At 52.7% G+C, this 19,155-nt stretch overlaps 2 protein-coding genes across 3 annotated transcripts; one reads left to right on the forward strand and one right to left on the reverse strand.

Annotated features, from left to right (window-relative positions):
• Positions 1-374: 374 nt before the first annotated feature.
• On the reverse strand, positions 375-7,828 carry LOC114796909 (KAT8 regulatory NSL complex subunit 1-like). Its single transcript, XM_028991424.1, has 12 exons — positions 6,950-7,828; positions 6,737-6,872; positions 6,494-6,564; positions 6,032-6,176; positions 5,093-5,231; positions 4,616-4,780; positions 3,621-3,718; positions 3,382-3,530; positions 3,217-3,313; positions 2,803-2,906; positions 2,539-2,713; positions 375-1,227 (listed from the first exon to the last, which is right to left on the reverse strand). The coding sequence occupies exons 1-12, from the start codon at positions 7,735-7,737 to the stop codon at positions 946-948; spliced, it is 2,349 nt and encodes a 782-aa protein (XP_028847257.1). The 5' UTR covers positions 7,738-7,828; the 3' UTR covers positions 375-945.
• On the forward strand, positions 7,115-17,506 carry LOC114796908 (SWI/SNF complex subunit SMARCC1-like). Of its 2 annotated transcripts, none has more exons than XM_028991422.1 (28): positions 7,115-8,572; positions 9,016-9,135; positions 9,217-9,302; positions 9,389-9,470; positions 9,601-9,693; positions 9,800-9,869; positions 10,028-10,097; positions 10,181-10,256; positions 10,338-10,463; positions 10,544-10,632; positions 13,152-13,276; positions 13,384-13,443; positions 13,527-13,561; positions 13,667-13,782; positions 13,883-13,954; positions 14,065-14,178; positions 14,260-14,416; positions 14,824-14,934; positions 15,021-15,083; positions 15,199-15,457; positions 15,546-15,668; positions 15,776-15,816; positions 16,024-16,129; positions 16,226-16,359; positions 16,469-16,603; positions 16,942-17,083; positions 17,186-17,251; positions 17,332-17,506. In XM_028991422.1, exons 1-28 carry the CDS (start codon positions 8,432-8,434, stop codon positions 17,400-17,402), a joined length of 2,883 nt encoding a protein of 960 aa, XP_028847255.1. In that variant the 5' UTR covers positions 7,115-8,431; the 3' UTR covers positions 17,403-17,506. The 2 variants fall into 2 exon arrangements, with proteins under 2 accessions (XP_028847255.1, XP_028847256.1); XM_028991423.1 differs by having other exon boundaries at positions 15,024-15,083.
• The last annotated feature ends 1,649 nt before the right edge of the window (positions 17,507-19,155 follow it).

Raw genomic sequence — 19,155 nt, forward strand, 5'->3', positions numbered from 1 at the left:
ATGTTTTTTTTTCTTTTATTCCTGTAGACTAAATTGAACTGTTAAAATGTGCTTCTAATTTGTAAAACAACAGACTTTCTCTCCTTATATTCATCATATTTTACATTATTTTGCCTTCTCTCCGTGTTCGTTTTTTGGAAATCCCCTGCCGACGTGAAACCGGATTCACCGAATAGAAATGCATTGTGGGAAATGTAGTTTATGGTCAACGTCAACGTATCGTGCGTGCTGAAGGGACGAATGTCTTTCTATAGTTACCCTGCTGTAGATGGCTGTTCGAAGTAGTTTTGCCCTAAAAACTAATTGATTTATGGCCATTTTAGGCCGTATTGTCAGCAGCCACAGTAAATAAAACGCGGGAAAGAAGCAAAGACCACATTGTCCATATTTCTTTTTTTACTTAATCGTCGCATGAACACCGTTGTGCGTTTGTCATCAAAATACATTATTCACCAACATTTTAAACCAGAACCTGTACAAAACAAAGAGAGACACGCAGAAGGTGGAACACGGTGCTAGGTCCCAATCCGGTGGGTTGATACGGTGACGCCTGAACAAGTGAGATCAAGCGGACGTAATTAATAATTCCTGTAGAGTCACTAATGAACATATAGTATGCGTGTGAGATTCACAGCTTTGGTCATTGGGACAAAAACACCTGGTGCTTTGAAAATGTCGGCAAAAACGGACAAAACTCAGCGTTGATGAGTAAATATGCTAGTGTGTGTACAGTTATGAGGAAACAGGAAGTTGGACGTGTAGTGTAACAGCACACGGGTTGAGAATGGCGTTGATTGTGTACGGTAGTACGGTGCCTTGGTCTGGGATGGAGACCTGTCCCGGTGGGACATTGTGTAGGTCAGGAGTTTTACATTGGCGTCAGAGTGCATAGTTCAAGTGACAGATAAGGAGCGGTGACGAGATGTTTTGGAGGGGGGGAAAAGGTCACCGAGCACGTGCAGTGGAAGGTGAAGTGGGCGTGAACAAGCAAACATCCTGAGTTGTGGTGAGTGTTGCCATGGCAACAGCCCCGGCTGGGCGTGGGGTCCTTGGTGAGAGCTCCAGGCTGTCCACAGAGATGCCCGAGTCGGTACTCTGGCTGCGGCCACTGCCGCCGCACGCATCCTCGGGCTCCTCCTCCTCCTCCTCCTTCAACCAGAGAAGATCCGCCTCCTCCAGCGGGAACGACCGGCGTTCCCACGGCAAGACCGACTGCTGAGAGAACACCTGTAAAGAAATAGTTTTAAACGTTTTGTGTATGCCTACACGTAACCTCCTGTGTAAATCCACACTGATCTCTTGCTGCTGATCTAGGATCTTGCTCACTGCTCAACATCAGGTAGTAGCCTAGCAGGTAACGCACTCGCCTATGAACCAGAAGACCCAGGTTCAAATCCCCCTTACTACCATTGTGTCCCTGAGCAGGACACTTAAACTGAGTGTCTCCAGGGGGGACTGTCCCTGTAACTACTGACTAGTACTGCACGATTAATCTAATCGCAATCGTAAATACGATGTCAGTCTGTGCGATTACATGAACGCAAAAAGATGCAATTTAAATGATTAGTACATGGATTGGATCGGATATGTTGCCGATCCATTCTCTCAAAGTTGGCGAGCTGACTGAAGTCTCACGTCTCACATCTCAGTCGGATGTGACGGATTTGGTCACATGACTTTCGATTCGGAGACATATGGGTAGACGGCGCATGACGCGCTGCATCGTACGTCAACGTCGCCGCCATATTGCGATAGGCTCTGCTGTGGTGTGAAGCATATACATGTCTATGGAGAGAAGTGCATAAAAAATGCCTCACTCTTGTGCTGCTTGGGGCTGTACAAACCGCTGTACGCTCCAAACCAGATCCCGGGGGATCTGGACAATTGTTTTGAATATATTTGGCCATTATAAAATCCCGTTTTATAAGTCTTAACCTTAGCTAAGCTAGGCTAAGCTAGCGAAGCTATGCATTCCTGTGTTCAAGTCAGCCTCCAAACAACGTTTTGGCTAAACGTAGGCATTAACTATTTAGACTGTTCTTAGCTGTTTAGTTCACTTTTCTCAAAAGTTGAAGGTTTCCTAAAGAAATTCACCTCAGTTTACAAATCTTAACCTTAGCTAAGCTAGCAAAGCTATGCATCCCTGTGTTCAAGTCAGCCTCCAAACAACGTTTTGGTTAAATGTAAGGACTATAATACGGGATTTTATAATGGCCAAATATAATCAAAACAGCCGTTCGACAGTAGATTTTTGCTATTATTTAATATTTTTTGTGATTATTTTATATTTGTAGAATATTGTATTTTGAAAGCACTGGGCATTTCAGGTTGTTATATGTTTCACTTTGAAATTAAACATTTCACTATTAGTATGCAACTTTTCATTGATATACAAGCAAGTGTCCTTTATCATATCGCAATCGCATAATTGATCTCAATAATCGCAATATGTCTTTTTCCCCCAAATCGTGCAGCCCAACTACTGACTGTAAGTTGCTCTGGATAAGTAACAGATTAAAAGATAAAACGAACGTCCACCTGCTGCTCTTCCTCAGACTGAGCGAAGTTTGGTTCTTCTGCGTCTCGATCTCCAGGCGGGCTGGTCGGCGAACTCGCCCCGTCTGCGCAGTGGTCCTGTCTGCCGCTGGGCGAGCAGGCGTCCCCGTCCACCAGCCTGGAGCTCCACTGCCCCTCCCCGTGGCATGAAGCAGGCCTGAGCGAAGACGGTCGTGGGAATCAGCCATCAATCAGACATTTTATAAAAAATGGTCACTGCACAAACAATAATAAAAGCCCCCTGACCTGCCCCGCCTGCGTCTGTAGGCCCAGCTGCCCCAGCGGCCCCTCTCTCTGCCCTCCGACACGGCGTGGCGACTGAGGAAGGCGCCGTCAGACAGGTCCTCCACCTACACGCACACAACATGCTTGTTAAGTGAATCGACTGTCATTGTGATCCACAGCAGCACAGCACACGGTGCACACAGTGAAATTTGTCCTCTGCATTTAACCATCACCCTTAGTGAGCAGTGGGCACCATGACAGGCGCCCAGGGAGCAGTGTGTGGGGACGGTGCTTTGCTCAGTGGCACCTTGGCAGATCGGGATTCGAACCGGCAACCTTCTGATTACGGGGCCGCTTCCTCCACCGCTAGGCCACCACGGCACCTGTAGGGTAAAAGCGGTGCACAGACACCATCCCTTTCTGACAGCTACACACCTCCTCTGGGTGTGAAGCATCCCGGTCCTCCGGCTCTTCAGGCTCAACGCTGGAGTCCGTCCTGTCCTCGGCGTCCCGGCGGTCCAGCGCCCTCCAGCTGTGGAGAGGCAGTGAGAGGGATGAGCTTGTCTCCGGGTCCTACCGGCCGCGGCGTGATGGACTTGCCTGGGTGTGGGGATCTCCTTGTACTGCAGCCGCTGCACTCGCACGGCCAGCCCGGACAGGCCCAGCGGCATCACCAGGTTGTCGATGTCGAACGAACTCTCGCTTCTGCGCCTGCGCAGCGGCTGACACGGAGACGAGGCCCTGAGCACCTTCACAACAGCAGACACCAGTCAGGGGCGCGTGCACGGATACCGGGACCGCGGGCAGTCCAGGTATCAACAGTCCAGGAATCAACGTACCTGAGTGGGTGTGGCTGACAGCGGGTGCAGCTCCGTGATTGGCTGAGTGGGGACACCCGGACTCACCACAGCCCTGTAATCCCTGCAGCTGGCCCCACCTGCAGACAAGGACAGAAGGTCAGCGTGGCATCTCAGAAGCTCTTTATACTTCATATTAAACCTAGCAGGTAACACACTCGCCTATGAACCAGAAGACCCGGGTTCAAACCCCACTTACTACCATTGTGTCCATGAGCAAGACAGTTAACCCTGAGTGTCTCCAGGGGGGGACCGTCCCTCTAAATACTGATTGTAAGTCGTTCTGGATAAGGGCGTCTGGTAAATTCCGTAAATGTAAAGTGTAAATTTCATCTCCAGGAGTCACCAACCCGAGGCTATTTCATCCTTAAACAGCGCCTCCCTGTGGCTTTAGAGAATAAATTAGAATTTCAGTGTATTTTATTTTTTTTATCTGTGGTTTGTAGTTTGAAATTACAAATGGCATTGTGAAATTAAAATGCAATATGTTTAATTTTTGGTCGTTCAACATGGCGCGTGCGCTCGCCACCCCCACCAGAGCTGTTTATCAGTCTGTTCGATTAGAGCAGCGTTGAGGCGAGTAAGCAGCTGTTTACGATATTTAGTCTTTAACGATTCGCATAAGTTCACATAAGATTCTGTAGAGCTGTACACAGACAAAACAATAATATCCACAATAAAACAGTAAAAACCAACATCTAGAGAGATTTAAAAGCCAAGGAGAAATAACGTGTTTTGATGGAGCTCTTAAAAGCAGGAAGGCAGTTGGCCGGAGTTTCGTTGCAAAATCGTAGAGCAGCGAGTGAAACTGCTCGGTCACCCCTGAGTTTCCTCCTCGTCTTGTGGACGTTCTGCTGACCGGAGAGCACGTGGAGGAGCGTACGACTGAATTAGGGTGACCAGGTCTCTCCTTTTTTGATATTTTGAGGTGATTAAACACTCGTCACCGGTTTAAAACGTCTGGAAGAATTACTCACCTATGCTGTGCAGATGAGGCGTCCTCCTTGCTCTGCCCGCCCTCAGAGGCACATGGCCCCGCCCACCAAACAAGGGGAAAGCGGGCGACAGGCCGGGCCCGCGCAATGCATTCTGGGAGCGTCTGGCCTGCAGACGCAGCCCACAGTGCACCGCCAATGGAAAATCTGTTCTCACACACACACAAACAAATTTGGTTTTGAACACCTGCACAGTTTCAAGAGCAAGAACAGCCAGAAACGAGTGTCCGTGTTAAGAGCATTAAAATGAATTAATCGACGAATCGCGAGTGCAGTGCAGTTCCTAATTGATTTTATCGATTGCCGTTTGCTTAACGCTGTTTAACGTTCGTTGGGATTTTGGAAGAAATTGACACTCATCTCACTCTTATCTCACTGAATAATCGAATAATCAATCGAATCATGAGACAAGTGAATGTTCACACCTCTAATATGTGTGTGAGTGTGTGTGTGTATTACCTGGAGTCGGAGTGAGAACAGGATGTACACACAGGTCCAGTCCCGTACATTCCTCTTTCTCCGACGGGGGCCGCGAGGAGCTCCCAGCACACAACACACACACTACCGGTGGCTCACATGCACAGGGCAATGCTACCGGCTGGCCGAGAGACAGAGGGAGACAGACAGAGAGACAGAGAGAGAGAGAGAGAGAGACAGAGAGAGACAGACAGACAGAGAGTGAGAGAGACAGACAGAGAGAAAGAGAGACAGACAGAGAGTGAGAGAGACAGAAAGAGAGAAAGAGAGACAGACAGAGAGTGAGAGAGACAGAAAGAGAGTGAGAGAGACAGACAGAGAGTGAGAGAGACAGACAGAGAGTGAGAGAGACAGACAGAGAGTGAGAGAGACAGACAGAGAGTGAGAGAGACAGACAGAGAGTGAGAGAGACAGACAGAAAGAGAGAGAGAGAGACAGAGAGAAAGAGAGACAGACAGAAAGAAAGACAGAGAGAGAGAGACAGACAGAGAGAAAGACAGAGAGAAAGAGAGAGAGAGACAGAGAGAAAGAGACAGACAGAGAGTGAGAGAGACAGACAGAGACAGACAGAGAGTGAGAGAGACAGACAGAGAGAAAGAGACAGACAGAGAGAAAGAGACAGACAGAAAGAAAGACAGAGAGAGAGAGAGAGAGACAGACAGAAAGAAAGACAGAGAGAGAGAGAGAGAGACAGACAGAGAGAAAGACAGAGAGAAAGAGACAGAAAGAGAGAGAGAGACAGACAGAAAGAGAGAGAGACAGACAGAAAGAGAGACAGACAGAAAGAGAGAGAGAATGAGAGAGACAGTGAGACAGACAGACAGACAGAGAGAGAGAAACAGAGAGAGTGAGTGTGTTATTGAACAGATCTGAACACAGATCATGAAAGCGTGATTAATATTTGGTGTTTGCATGTCTCACCTTCGACCTGAGTGCCACAGATCCCTCCACACGGATCAGTTTGTGGCGCCGCTGCCGTGGTAAAGGACAGACCCGCGCCGCAGAGGGGAGGAGCTGAGCGTCGTCAGCCCGAGTCATCCTGAGGGGATCACCCGCAGAAGAGGACCTGAAAGAAACCTGTTCTGTCAGAACCTGTCACGTGACCAGTATAAAAATACCCAAGATCAACATAAAAAAATCTGCTGTAATAAATATAGTTTAACTGAAAAATTGCAAAGATTTTTTTTGTGAAAATGTAATAAAATGTGTTAGTTATTTGAGATTCCTCAAAATATTCAAAATAATGACAAACTAATATGCACAGACTGGTTCTAGACGCTGTAATGAACCTTTGATCTTCATAAAAAGCCTCAGATATAATGAAAAAGCTGATTTATCTAATGATTGAAGTCTGATTGGCGGGAGAGGGCGAAGCAGACGGACCTGAAAGCGGGGTTTGGTAGAGCTGGTGAGGGTCTGGACGCTCTGTGCTGTGTGTCAGGAAGCAGCCGAGCCTGAAGAGCAACCCAGAGATTTACACGGGACACACACACACACACACACACACACACACACACACACACACACACACCCCCTCACACACACGCCCTCATACACACACAAACTTTCACTCACACACATGCACTCATACACACTTTCACACACACACACCGATTTCAGTCTCACCTTCACCTGCCGGAGGTGTGTGTAGAGCTCGGTCAGCGCTCCGATCTTATACTCCAACTCGGACACCTGAGCTTGGAGCCACACCCACCTGCTGCCCAGCCACGCCCTCTGCTCCACCCACCACCACTTCCTTCCCCTAAATCGAGCGAGACGGGCCGCATCAGACACAGGCCGCCGAAGTCAGACGAACACGGGGGATGTATTTCAACTCACGTGGTTTTCCCAGCCACGACTCCACCTTTCCTGCCACCTTCCTCCTCCTCCTCGTCGCTGTCGCTGCTCCCACCCGAGCTGCTGGCCGTGCGGTCCGAGTCCAGAGCGCCCTCTGCCGCCCGGAGGACCCCACTGCAGCTTCGCGCCAGCCGACTGAGCTCCGCCGAGCCGCCGCACCTCCGGCTGCAGCTCCACCCCGCCGGTCCCCGCAACCCCCGCAGCTGCTGGCCGACGTGCCGCTCCACCTGCTTCACCTGCACGGCCTGCAGGCGGCGCCACGCCCGCTCGGTGCGCGCCGCCAGGACCGCCTGCCGCCGGCCGGCCTCCTCCGACACCGAGGCCAGCTGCGCCCGCTCGGCCTCCACAGCGCCGGTGGGCGGGGCTCCGTGGGTCCCACGGTCACGTGGGTCGGACAAGTAGGACCGGACGCGGGACGGGTCGCCGCAGTTCACGCCGCTGCCTCCGTACGTCACCGCGCACGGCCGCTTGGGCGGCCGGCCGTAGGCGCAGCCGCGGCGCTTGCCGGCGGCCCGGTGGCCACACCCTGCGGCGGCCGCCGCCGGACCCGCCTCCTCGGGCTGCGCTCTGCGGCTCCTCCCGCCGCGTCCGCATTTCCTCCCGGAGTCCGTGCGGTTGCCGGAAAAGGCGCCGTTCGACGCCGCCGCGACGTCCCACTCGCTGTAGGTCTGGGCCTCCGGGACCCGGATCTCGGCGTGGCCGCACCGAGCCGGGGCGCTGACGCCGACCAGCGCGCTGCACCGCCCGGCCCGCGCCGCCCCGGCGCTCATTCCGGGCCGATCCGCCGCGCACCGCCGGACGCGTGAATACGGGCGCAGAGGCGGGAGTCCCGGCCGCTCCCTGCGCTGCGCAGCATCAGTCGTCCCCGGCACCACTGCGCATGCGCGGGGCGCGACGCAGCCTGCGCGCCGGGAGTCGGGCATTTTGAGCGCTTACTACTCTTACAAGAGAATAAAAAAAACACACTCAAAATCTGCCCGGTCAGCGCATACATCACATTACTAAATATTAGGTAGATATATTACTAAAAATATTATAATATAATATTTAGTAATGTAATGCTAAATTTTGCACTTTATAGTTATTTTTTAATATTTAGTAACGTGATGCAAAAATGTTTTTATTACAACACAAATGGCAATATTAGCGTATTAATAAACAGTTATGGTGCATTAATAAACAGCACGGTGGTTATTATAGACTTGATATATTATTTTACAAATCATTCTCTACTAAAAACAAAAAAAATATACAGTAATTCGCTATTGTAGATAAGTTATATGATACGACGGAAGGTTTTGTAGCGTGGGGGTGCAGACCGCGCCGCGAGATCTCGTTCGCCTCTCGCCCCGTATTCTCGCGAGATCTCGCGCGGTCGGGTAGGCGGCGCGGTGCGGTGCTGCAGGCCGCGGCTGCTCCCAGGTTCCACTTTCATGCGCCTGCGTTTCGGCTCCCGGACGAGGCATGGCGACCCAGACCGGGACACCCGGCGCGTCCGCGGGCCCGAGGAAGGACGGCGGGCCCTGCGGCAGGTTCTGGGAGAGCCCGGACACGCTGGCGCAGCTGGAGGCGGTTCGGCTGTGGGTCGGGAAGCATTACAAGAAGGTGAGAGAGCCGCGGGGCGACGCGGGCCCTTTGTTGCGGCCGCGCTTCTTGCGGCAGCCAATCAGCGGCCTCGGCCGTGTTGTTGCGGCCGAGCTCCGCTCAGCGCCGAGGTCCGCCGGCATTTGTCCAGCGTGTCCAGTTTCTTCTTGTGCTGGTTCGACTGGGCTGCTCCCGAAGCCGACCAATCAGAATGCAGCGGCGAATAGAAACTGGCCAATTGGAACACGCCAAAAGCTCAGCGCGCACGAGAAGCCGACCAATCACAACGAGGCAGAGCTCAGTCGAACCCAGGCCTGTTTCTGACCTGATAATTAATAAGATGAGCCAGAAATTAAATCATGAGCTTCTGTGTAGACATTTTCAGTATTTATGAGACTCCTTACAATCAGTAGTGACAGGGACAGTCTTGATTGGTCGTCTTCGTCTCTGCTCTCCTTGTCCAGTACGTGCAGACGGACGACCCACCTGGCAGCGCCCTCGCCGGGCTGGTGCAGCAGCTCCTGCACTTCCAGGAGGAGGCGTTCGGCCGCCGGGCCACCAGCCCCGCCCTCACCAAGCTCCCCGTGAGTCTCTCACATGCCCTGCTATGCCCTCACGCCCCCTTCCCCTGATGACCTTGGTCTTGTCTTTCTCCGCCTCCACAGATGAAGTGTTTTCTGGACATGTCACCAGGGGGCGCTCTGTGCCACATCCTGGGCTCCGCTTACCGATTCAAGACAGACCAGGGCTGGTGAGCCTGTGTACATGTGCGTGTGACCTGACCCTCTCTCTCACCCCTCGGTGGCCCTTGACCCTCTCGTACATGTTCTCTCTCAGGCGGCGGTTTGACTTCCAGAATTCTTCCAGAGTGGAGCGGAACATCGAGATGTTTGTTTCGATGGAGAAGGCCCTGATCCAGGTAGGGATGTGGTAACCATGACAACAACCCATGATTTATGTCTGGTTGGGGGGAGACCATGTGGGTTAGAAGGCTTGCTTGAACTGCAGACCTTGGTGTGTGTGTGTGTGTGTGTGTGTGTGTAAAACAGAACGGCTGCCTGGTACGGCCCCTGGTCTACCTGTCACCTGATCTGGACCACACCCAAGCCAGCAGAGTGCGGGAGATCATCACACGACACCAGGTGGGTCACGGGTAGAAGCTGAGAGGCTGTCCCGCTCTCTCGGCAAGGCTCTGATGTTGTGTGTGTGTGTGTGTGTGTGTGTGTGTGTGTGTCCTTCTTGTTTTAGGGTTCAATAACGGAGGATAAGACTCAGGCCTCTCATCTGGTCTTCCCATCACCCTACTCGCAGGAAGAAGGTGTGTGTTCTGTTAGGACGACCTTTCTAGTTATAAATATCTTCTTTATCAGCTTTTTTCCTACACACATAAAATCATCTCCGCCACACGACTTTTGGCCAGTCCTGGACATGTCCCTGTGTTGCTTTTTTAATGCTTTCTCTCTATTTCTCCATTAGCTGAGTGGTTCCGGCCTGTTCTGCGTAACGATAGACTGGTGTTACTACACTGGGGTCATTATCCGGACAGGTGAGGTGGACACACACACACACAGTACATGAGTTATGTAGAACACTGGCCCGAGAATTCCTCACTGTGTGTGTGTCCTGCAGTTACGATACCTGGGTGTCCAGCAGTGACGTGGAGGCGGATGTGGAGGAGCCGCCCGTTGCAGGTCGACAGTGGAGGGTGAGGAGAGTTGCAGGAAAAGCCTGAAAAGTCTTCTGAAGGAAACAAGTCAACTTCTTGTCCCCTGTCCTCCTCCCTCAGGTCCATGTGAAATGGGCCGTGGACATGGACACGTTCAACGAGTGGATGAACGAGGAAGACTATGAGGTGAACGAAAACAAGAACAGCGTCGTCGTCCGCCAGCGTTTCTACACACGAGATGAAGAGGTACCACAGGCTCCACCCACAGCAGCTTTAAAAAAAAAAAGTTATTTAAAATTAATTATCATTTAAAACCTGTCTCTAAGTCTCAGGAGCGGAAGCCCAGCGTAAAGAAAAGGAGGCACTCCCCATCTCCCATCACATCCGACACCAGGAAGAAGGGGGGGAAGAAGGGGTGGGTTACTGTCCTCCATCATTGTCACTTCCATCGCTGTTTCCCACCTCTGTATTAACCCTGTTCTCGGACTCGCCCGCTGCCCGGACTGGGACTGGGACTCGGCAGCTGCCCGGACTGGGACTGGGACTCGGCAGCTGCACGGACTGGGACTGGGACTCGGCAGCTGCCCGGACTGGGACTGGGACTGAGACTCGGCAGCTGCCCGGACTGGGACTGGGACTCAGCAGCTGCCCGGACTGGGACTGGGACTCGGCAGCTGCCCAGACTGGGACTGGGACTCGGCAGCTGCCCAGACTGGGACTGGGACTCGGCAGCTGCCCAGACTGGGACTGGGACTCGGCAGCTGCCCAGACTGGGACTGGGACTCGGCAGCTGCCCAGACTGGGACTGGGACTGGGACTCGACAGCTGCCCAGACTGGGACTGGGACTGGGACTCGACAGCTGCCCAGACTGGGACTGGGACTGGGACTCGACAGCTGCCCAGACTGGGACTGGGACTGGGACTCGGCAGCTGCCCAGACTGGGACTGGGACTGGGACTCGACAGCTGCCCAGACTGGGACTGGGACTGGGACTCGACAGCTGCCCAGACTGGGACTGGGACTGGGACTCGACAGCTGCCCAGACTGGGACTGGGACTGGGACTCGACAGCTGCCCAGACTGGGACTGGGACTGGGACTCGGCAGCTGCCCAGACTGGGACTGGGACTGGGACTCGGCAGCTGCCCAGACTGGGACTGGGACTCGGCAGCTGCCCAGACTGGGACTGGGACTCGGCAGCTGCCCAGACTGGGACTGGGACTCGGCAGCTGCCCAGACTGGGACTGGGACTCGGCAGCTGCCCAGACTGGGACTGGGACTGGGACTCGACAGCTGCCCAGACTGGGACTGGGACTGGGACTCGACAGCTGCCCAGACTGGGACTGGGACTGGGACTCGACAGCTGCCCAGACTGGGACTGGGACTGGGACTCGGCAGCTGCCCAGACTGGGACTGGGACTGGGACTCGACAGCTGCCCAGACTGGGACTGGGACTGGGACTCGACAGCTGCCCAGACTGGGACTGGGACTGGGACTCGACAGCTGCCCAGACTGGGACTGGGACTGGGACTCGACAGCTGCCCAGACTGGGACTGGGACTGGGACTCGACAGCTGCCCAGACTGGGACTGGGACTGGGACTCGGCAGCTGCCCAGACTGGGACTGGGACTGGGACTCGGCAGCTGCCCAGACTGGGACTGGGACTGGGACTCGGCAGCTGCCCAGACTGGGACTGGGACTCGGCAGCTGCCCAGACTGGGACTGGGACTCGGCAGCTTGCCGGACTGGGACTGGGACTGGGCAGCTGCCCAGACTGGGACTGGGACTCGGCAGCTTGCCGGACTGGGACTGGGACTCGGCAGCTGCCCGGACTGGGACTGGGACTCGGCAGCTGCCCGGACTGGGACTGGGACTCGGCAGCTGCCCGGACTGGGACTGGGACTCGGCAGCTGCCCGGACTGGGACTGGGACTCGGCAGCTGCCCAGACTGGGACTGGGACTGGGACTCGGCAGCTGCCCAGACTGGGACTGGGACTCGGCAGCTTGCCGGACTGGGACTGGGACTCGGCAGCTGCCCGGACTGGGACTGGGACTCGGCAGCTGCCCGGACTGGGACTCGGCAGCTGCCCGGACTGGGACTGGGACTCGGCAGCTGCCCAGACTGGGACTGGGACTCGGCAGCTGCCCAGACTGGGACTGGGACTCGGCAGCTTGCCGGACTGGGACTGGGACTCGGCAGCTTGCCGGACTGGGACTGGGACTCGGCAGCTGCCCGGACTGGGACTGGGACTCGGCAGCTGCCCGGACTGGGACTGGGACTCGGCAGCTGCCCGGACTGGGACTGGGACTCGGCAGCTGCCCGGACTGGGACTGGGACTCGGCAGCTGCCCAGACTGGGACTGGGACTCGGCAGCTTGCCGGACTGGGACTGGGACTCGGCAGCTGCCCAGACTGGGACTGGGACTCGGCAGCTGCCCAGACTGGGACTGGGACTCGGCAGCTTGCCGGACTGGGACTGGGACTCGGCAGCTGCCCGGACTGGGACTGGGACTCGGCAGCTTGCCGGACTGGGACTGGGACTCGGCAGCTGCCCAGACTGGGACTGGGACTCGGCAGCTGCCCAGACTGGGACTGGGACTCGGCAGCTGCCCGGACTGGGACTGGGACTGGGACTCGGCAGCTGCCCGGACTGGGACTGGGACTGGGACTCGGCAGCTGCCCAGACTGGGACTGGGACTCGGCAGCTGCCCAGACTGGGACTGGGACTCGGCAGCTGCCCGGACTGGGACTGGGACTCGGCAGCTTGCCGGACTGGGACTGGGACTCGGCAGCTGCCCAGACTGGGACTGGGACTCGGCAGCTGCCCAGACTGGGACTGGGACTCGGACTCTCCGCAGCTTTCCTTGATTGGGGACTGGGACCCTGCAGATGCTGACCTCATGATCTGTGCTGATTTAATGTCTCTCCCTCCTCAGGAGTTCCGGCTACTATAAGAGGCGTGGTCATCGTGAGGAGGAGGAGCCAGAGGAGGATTTGACCAAAGACATGGAGGACCCAACACCAGTGCCCAACATGGAGGAGGTCATCCTGCCCAAAATTGGTCTCTGTCCTCCTACTGCACTGATCTACACGCACGGGGCATTTTAACAATTCTGATTGGTCAGAGACGGTCGTGGGTACTTATCGTTTCATTCTGATTGGCTGCAGTGAACCTGAAGAAGGACAGCGAGAACACGCCTGTGAAAGGAGGGACCATGACTGACCTGGGTGAGTGTGTGTATATGTGAAAGAGAGGGAGAGAGAGAGAGAAGGAAATAAATAAACTCATTCATTTCTGCACACATTTTTAGATGAACAAGAGGATGAATTCTTGTCTGGAGTCAGGGTAAGAATTTACACACACACACACACACACACACACACACACACACACAGACAGCCAACGACAGTATAGCCCCTGCACACAGCCAGCTGTTTCCTGTGTGTGTAGGATGAGGAGGAGGGGAAACTGGACTACGGTCGCTTGGATACAGGAGAGGACAGCGCGACGGAACAGACCCATCATATCATCATTCCCAGCTACACCAGTTGGTTCGATTATAACAGGTGACACACACACACACACACACACCTCTGCCTGAAAGGACCTTAATCTTGGACCACGCCCACTTCCGAGATTAACATGCAGATTTTCTTTCCTGCCCAGTATTCACCAGATCGAGAGACGCGCCCTCCCCGAGTTCTTCAATGGGAAGAACAAGTCCAAAACTCCAGAGATGTGAGTTTTCTGCCCCCTGCTGGCGGAATGAGGGAGTGTATCTGGCGGGTATTAGTGATTGTGGATAAGGGCACGCGATCATGTGACCTCGCTCGACGCCTGTCCTGCAGATATCTGGCGTACCGTAACTTCATGATTGACACCTACCGGCTGAATCCTCAGGAGTATCTCTCCTCCACATCGTGCAGGAGGAACCTCACTGGAGATGTGTGCGCGCTCATAAGGTGATCAGAGTGTGTTTCTGGACCTGTGTGTGTGTGTTGTGTGACAGTGGTTGGTTATTGTGTGTGTGTGTTTTTGTGCAGGGTGCATGCACTCCTAGAGCAGTGGGGGTTGATTAATTATCAAGTGGAGGCGGAGACTCGGCCCCTCCCGATGGGCCCGCCCCCAACACCGCACTTCAACGTTTTAGCAGATTCAAACACCGGCGCACTGGTACCACTTCAGCACAGGCCATTACAGGTAACACACATATACACACACAAAAACACAGTAGGTTAGACACTCGCTTATGAACCAGAAGACCACAAAGTCCCAGGTTCAAACCCCACTTACTACCATTGTGTCCCTGAGCAAGACACTTACATTTTATGTTTCAGGCATTTATCAGATGCCCTTTTCCAGAGCTCATTATAATCAGTAGTGACAGGGACAGTCCCCCCCCTAGAGACACTCTTATGTGTCTTACTCAGGGACACAATGGTAGTAAGTGGGGTTTGATTCAACCACGAGTGTCTCCAGGGGGACAGTCCCTGTCACTACTGATTATAATGAGCTCTGGAAAAGGGCGTCTGGTAAATGTAAGTGACAATCGTCACACACGCGCGACGGTTCTATGAAAGGCTGACTGCTGTGCATGTTTTGTTCAGGTCTCTGCCTCCCAGCACATGTTGAATTTCCCCGAAAGGAGTCGAGAGAAAATATCCGACCCGCAGAACTTTGGCCTCAGAACCGACATCTACGCCAGGAAACACCCCAAGGTGAGCGGCCTGCATCGGGAGGGTGACAAACGATGAAGGGCGCGGTGCTGATGCGTACGTCCCCGTCTCTCTCTCTCTCTCTCTAGCAGAGTAAGAACGCGAGTGCAGGCAGGGAGTGGACAGAACAGGAGACACTGCTGTTGCTGGAGGTGAGGACCAACCACAAGCCACTTTTAGAATGAATTATTTTATGACTAATGTGAGGTGACAGATGAAATAAAGTCAACAACAAGTAATGAACGGAGGCGGTTGGGTCTCCCTCAGGCGTTAGAGATGTACAAGGACGACTGGAATAAGGTGTCGGAACACGTGGGCAGCCGCACGCAGGACGAGTGTATCCTGCACTTCCTGCGGCTGCCGATCGAGGACCCGTACCTGGAGAACTCCGAGGCGTCGCTGGGTCCTCTGGCCTACCAGCCCGTCCCCTTCAGCCAATCAGGGAACCCGGTCATGAGCACGGTGGCCTTCCTCGCCTCCGTGGTCGACCCGCGAGTCGCGTCTGCAGCCGCCAAAGCAGCTCTGGGTGGGTGTTCGTGTGTGTGTGTTTTGCGTATTTGCGTCTGCAAATTGTGTGTATCTGTTGTATTAACTGTGTGTGTGTGTGTGAACAGAGGAATTCTCTCGGGTGCGTGAGGAATTCCCCGCCGACCTGCTCGACACCCACATGAAGAAGCTTCCAGAACCAGGACGGACCTTTGGCCTGCAGACTAGTTCCGAGATGCTGGAGAAATCAGGTGTGTGTGTGTGTGTGTGTGTGTGTGTGTGTGTGTGTGTGTGTGTGTGTGTGTTCTCAGAAACTTTTATCGTTTGTCCTCATTCCCGCGCCCTGTGTGTGTCGTAGATTTTGACCAGATGGAGCCAGATGCCGAGCTGCCTGACAAGGTGAGGTCACCTTCATGTCCCCTGAATACCCTGAGGTCACTTCCAGTTAGTTAAACCTTGCACTAAAGTTACATACAGAGGTAACGATTGTGCAGACGTAGCTCCCGACGTGAGAAGATCATCGAAACAACCACCGTGTATATCTGGACTCAGATGTTTAACCGGCTGTGTTGTTGAACTTTATCACTGGTCTTCATGGGGTTTCAGGCGGAGGAGAAGATGGAGGGGGAGCTGATGGAGGTCAGCCAAGTTAAGTTGGAAACGTCAGAAAGAGACGAGAATGTTGGCGAGAGAAGAGACGATGGCAGAGCAGGTGTGTGTGTGTTTTAGCACCTTCTGCACTGTAAAGCCTGTACCTTTCACACTACCTAACATGGATTAAAAAAAGAGAGACGTGTTTCTGGTGAAGATGATTTCTCGGAGGTGGGACCAGCACTGGTGGAGAGGGAGGAGAACAGACAGAGCCTGGAGCTGGACCTGGTGGAGGCAAACATCTCCACGGCTGCAGCCGCTGCACTGGCCTCCGCTGCAACCAAAGCCAAGGTGAGCGAGTTGGAGGCGAAGAGTGTAGAACGTAGACCAGGGCTGATCCAGGGCTTAGCGGAGGATAGAACCTCGTCCTGTCTGATCGTATCCAACCTCTGACGCTCAGCACCTGGCCGCGGTGGAGGAGAGGAAGATCAAGTCGCTGGTGGCCCTGCTGGTGGAGACACAGATGAAGAAGCTGGAGATCAAGCTGCGACACTTCGAGGAGCTGGAGACCATCATGGACCGTGAGAAAGAAGCGGTGAGTGACTATCGGATCCAGGCTTGATTACAGGTGGTTAGGATTGTCCCTGTCACGTCCCGACCTACAGAGGGCATCATGGTACCACCAGTTCATCAACATCATGAAACGTCCAATCTGGAGCAGGCAATTAAACACTAATAACATATTCAAGAAGGTTGTTTCTGATTATAGGTCCTCAAAAATTCTACAATTTTAACAGAACTCACCTGATTCAAAAATGTAATTAAATTAAATATTGTGTATATTTCTATATTTCCTGTATGCCCGTTTGTGACGTTAGGACCATTGTGTATATTTTTGTAATTTTGTGTGTGTGTGTGTGTGTGTGTGTACAGTTAGAGCAGCAGAGGCAGCAGCTCCTGTCCGAGAGGCAGAACTTCCACCAGGAGCAGATAAAATATGCTGAGCTGAAAGCCAGACAGCAGCTGGAGCAACAAACCTCCACACACACACCTTCTTACAACCCAGTGCAGCACGGTGAGTACACACACACACACACACTCACACTGTTCCCAGTGTCCTGTAACCCTGGCTCGGAATGAGTAATGTTACTCAACATTAAACGTGTGTGTGTGTCAGGTGGAATGATGGCTGGAGCAGGACAGATGATGGGGGCTCGGCACATAGGAGCACCGAATGGCATGTGTGAGTACAAACACACACACACACACTCGCAAACTGAGGTTCATTTCTGAAGTAAACGGTGGTGTTCCTCGCTCCCATAGATCCCACACAGCCAACCGCACAGCCTGATGGGATAGCGCCGCCCACCACCGGCTCCACGTCCATCTCATGACGGCTCAGTGGTGAAAGCCTGAGGCCACGCCCGGTCGCTGCGGCCACACCCCTTCGATGAGCCATTCATGACCGTTTTCACGTCTTCTTTGTCATGTTTATGTGCTGTTACGAAGTTCATGCTGGTTTCTGTCGGTTTTCTTTTGTACTGGTTGTAGGTTTTTTTTTTTATTAATGCTGATGCAGCATTGGTAGGCCAATCATGACTAAATAAACCTGTTTTGTATGAAATGAACTTATGAGCTGTCGTTTTTTGAAAGCTATTATTACTACATTTCCATTTACAGCATTTACCAGACGCCCTTATCCAGAGCGACTTACAATCAGTAGTTACAGGGACAGTCCCCCCTGGAGACACTCAGGGTTAAGTGTCTTGCTCAGGGACACAATGGTAGTAAGTGGGGTTTGAACCTTCTGGTTCATAGGCGAGTGTGTTACACACTAAGCTACTAACACCCCTAGCGGTCCATGATAACACACACACATTGTGCACATCATACCATTTAGAATTATGAGGAGCAGTAAATCTCTTGTATCAAGGAGTATCATATTCTTAACAAATCTAAAATCGTGTAGTTTTTCTTTTTTTGCGACTGTGAAGAATGTTGCTTTTTATGATTTTATGTGCGTTTTTATCAACTGGCAGTGAAGAGCAGGTGAGTTTAAAGACGCTCTTGGAAAATCTTGGAAAAGCTGATGAATTTGTGTTGCAACAGCTCGTGTCCACGTTCCAACACAAGATCGTTGACCTTGTCTCTCAACATGATCTCTTATTCCACATTATACAAGAGACCATGTAATGGACGTCATTGTTTCCAGATCTTCTCTCTTCTTTTCCATTACTTTAAGTTTAAAGACTTTATTGTCGTTGCACAGTCACACTTAGTACAACGAAAGGTCCTGCCCTCCAGTCCCCACTGCAAAATGCTGTAAAAGAATAGAAGATTAAAAGGTAGTAACATCAAAGAAGATGCAGATAACGCAAAATAAATATGTAATAAATACCAGTCTGTACAGGAGTGTGCAAATCAATGTAATGTAGTAGCAGCAGAGCAGATACAGTATTTATGTGTTGAGTTGCCTGGTTGTAAAAACTGTCCTTCATTCTATTTGTTCTTGACCTCAGCGCCCTGAATCTCTGGCCAGAGGGCAGCATCTGGATCGCCCCATGTAACTTTCCGTCTTTTCCAGATAGTGTGATTGTCACGATTGTCCTGACTCTGACTTCTGCAGTCTGGACCGGAGTTTGCAGTGTGTGTGTGTGTGTGTGTGTGTGTGTCTCCTGAATTACCTGATGGTGTTCGCCGGATGTGCTGTGTAGAAAGGTGTTGTGCTGCTGCCCGGTCATGATCCCTGTACCATGTTGTACTTTGTTGTCCAGTAAGTCCCTCGTCTTAAAGAGTAATACGAATGTGTCCTTCCATCTCTGCCATGCGACCCACGTCGTCACAGTGATATCAGTTCAGATTTATTCTATAATTTAACTTGGTTACAAAACATCAGAAATATATACGTATAGACAAAAATAGAATCTTTTTTTTTGTGTGTGTGTGTGTGTGTGTCTGACGGAGTTGACATAAATCAGGTTATTGAGTAAATAAAGGTCAGTTTTCATTTAAAAAACTGTTCCCTTACAGAGTTTTGTGGCTAAGACTATTGGAAATAAATATCCTGTTGAGATAAATGTGGTATGTGGTATAAAACAGGTTTGTCTTTTGTTACAAGGTTGGTTATTTTTGTTTTTCTGTTACACA

This window comes from Denticeps clupeoides, chromosome 9 (genome assembly GCF_900700375.1).
Source record: "Denticeps clupeoides chromosome 9, fDenClu1.1, whole genome shotgun sequence".
Taxonomy (NCBI): domain Eukaryota; kingdom Metazoa; phylum Chordata; class Actinopteri; order Clupeiformes; family Denticipitidae; genus Denticeps; species Denticeps clupeoides.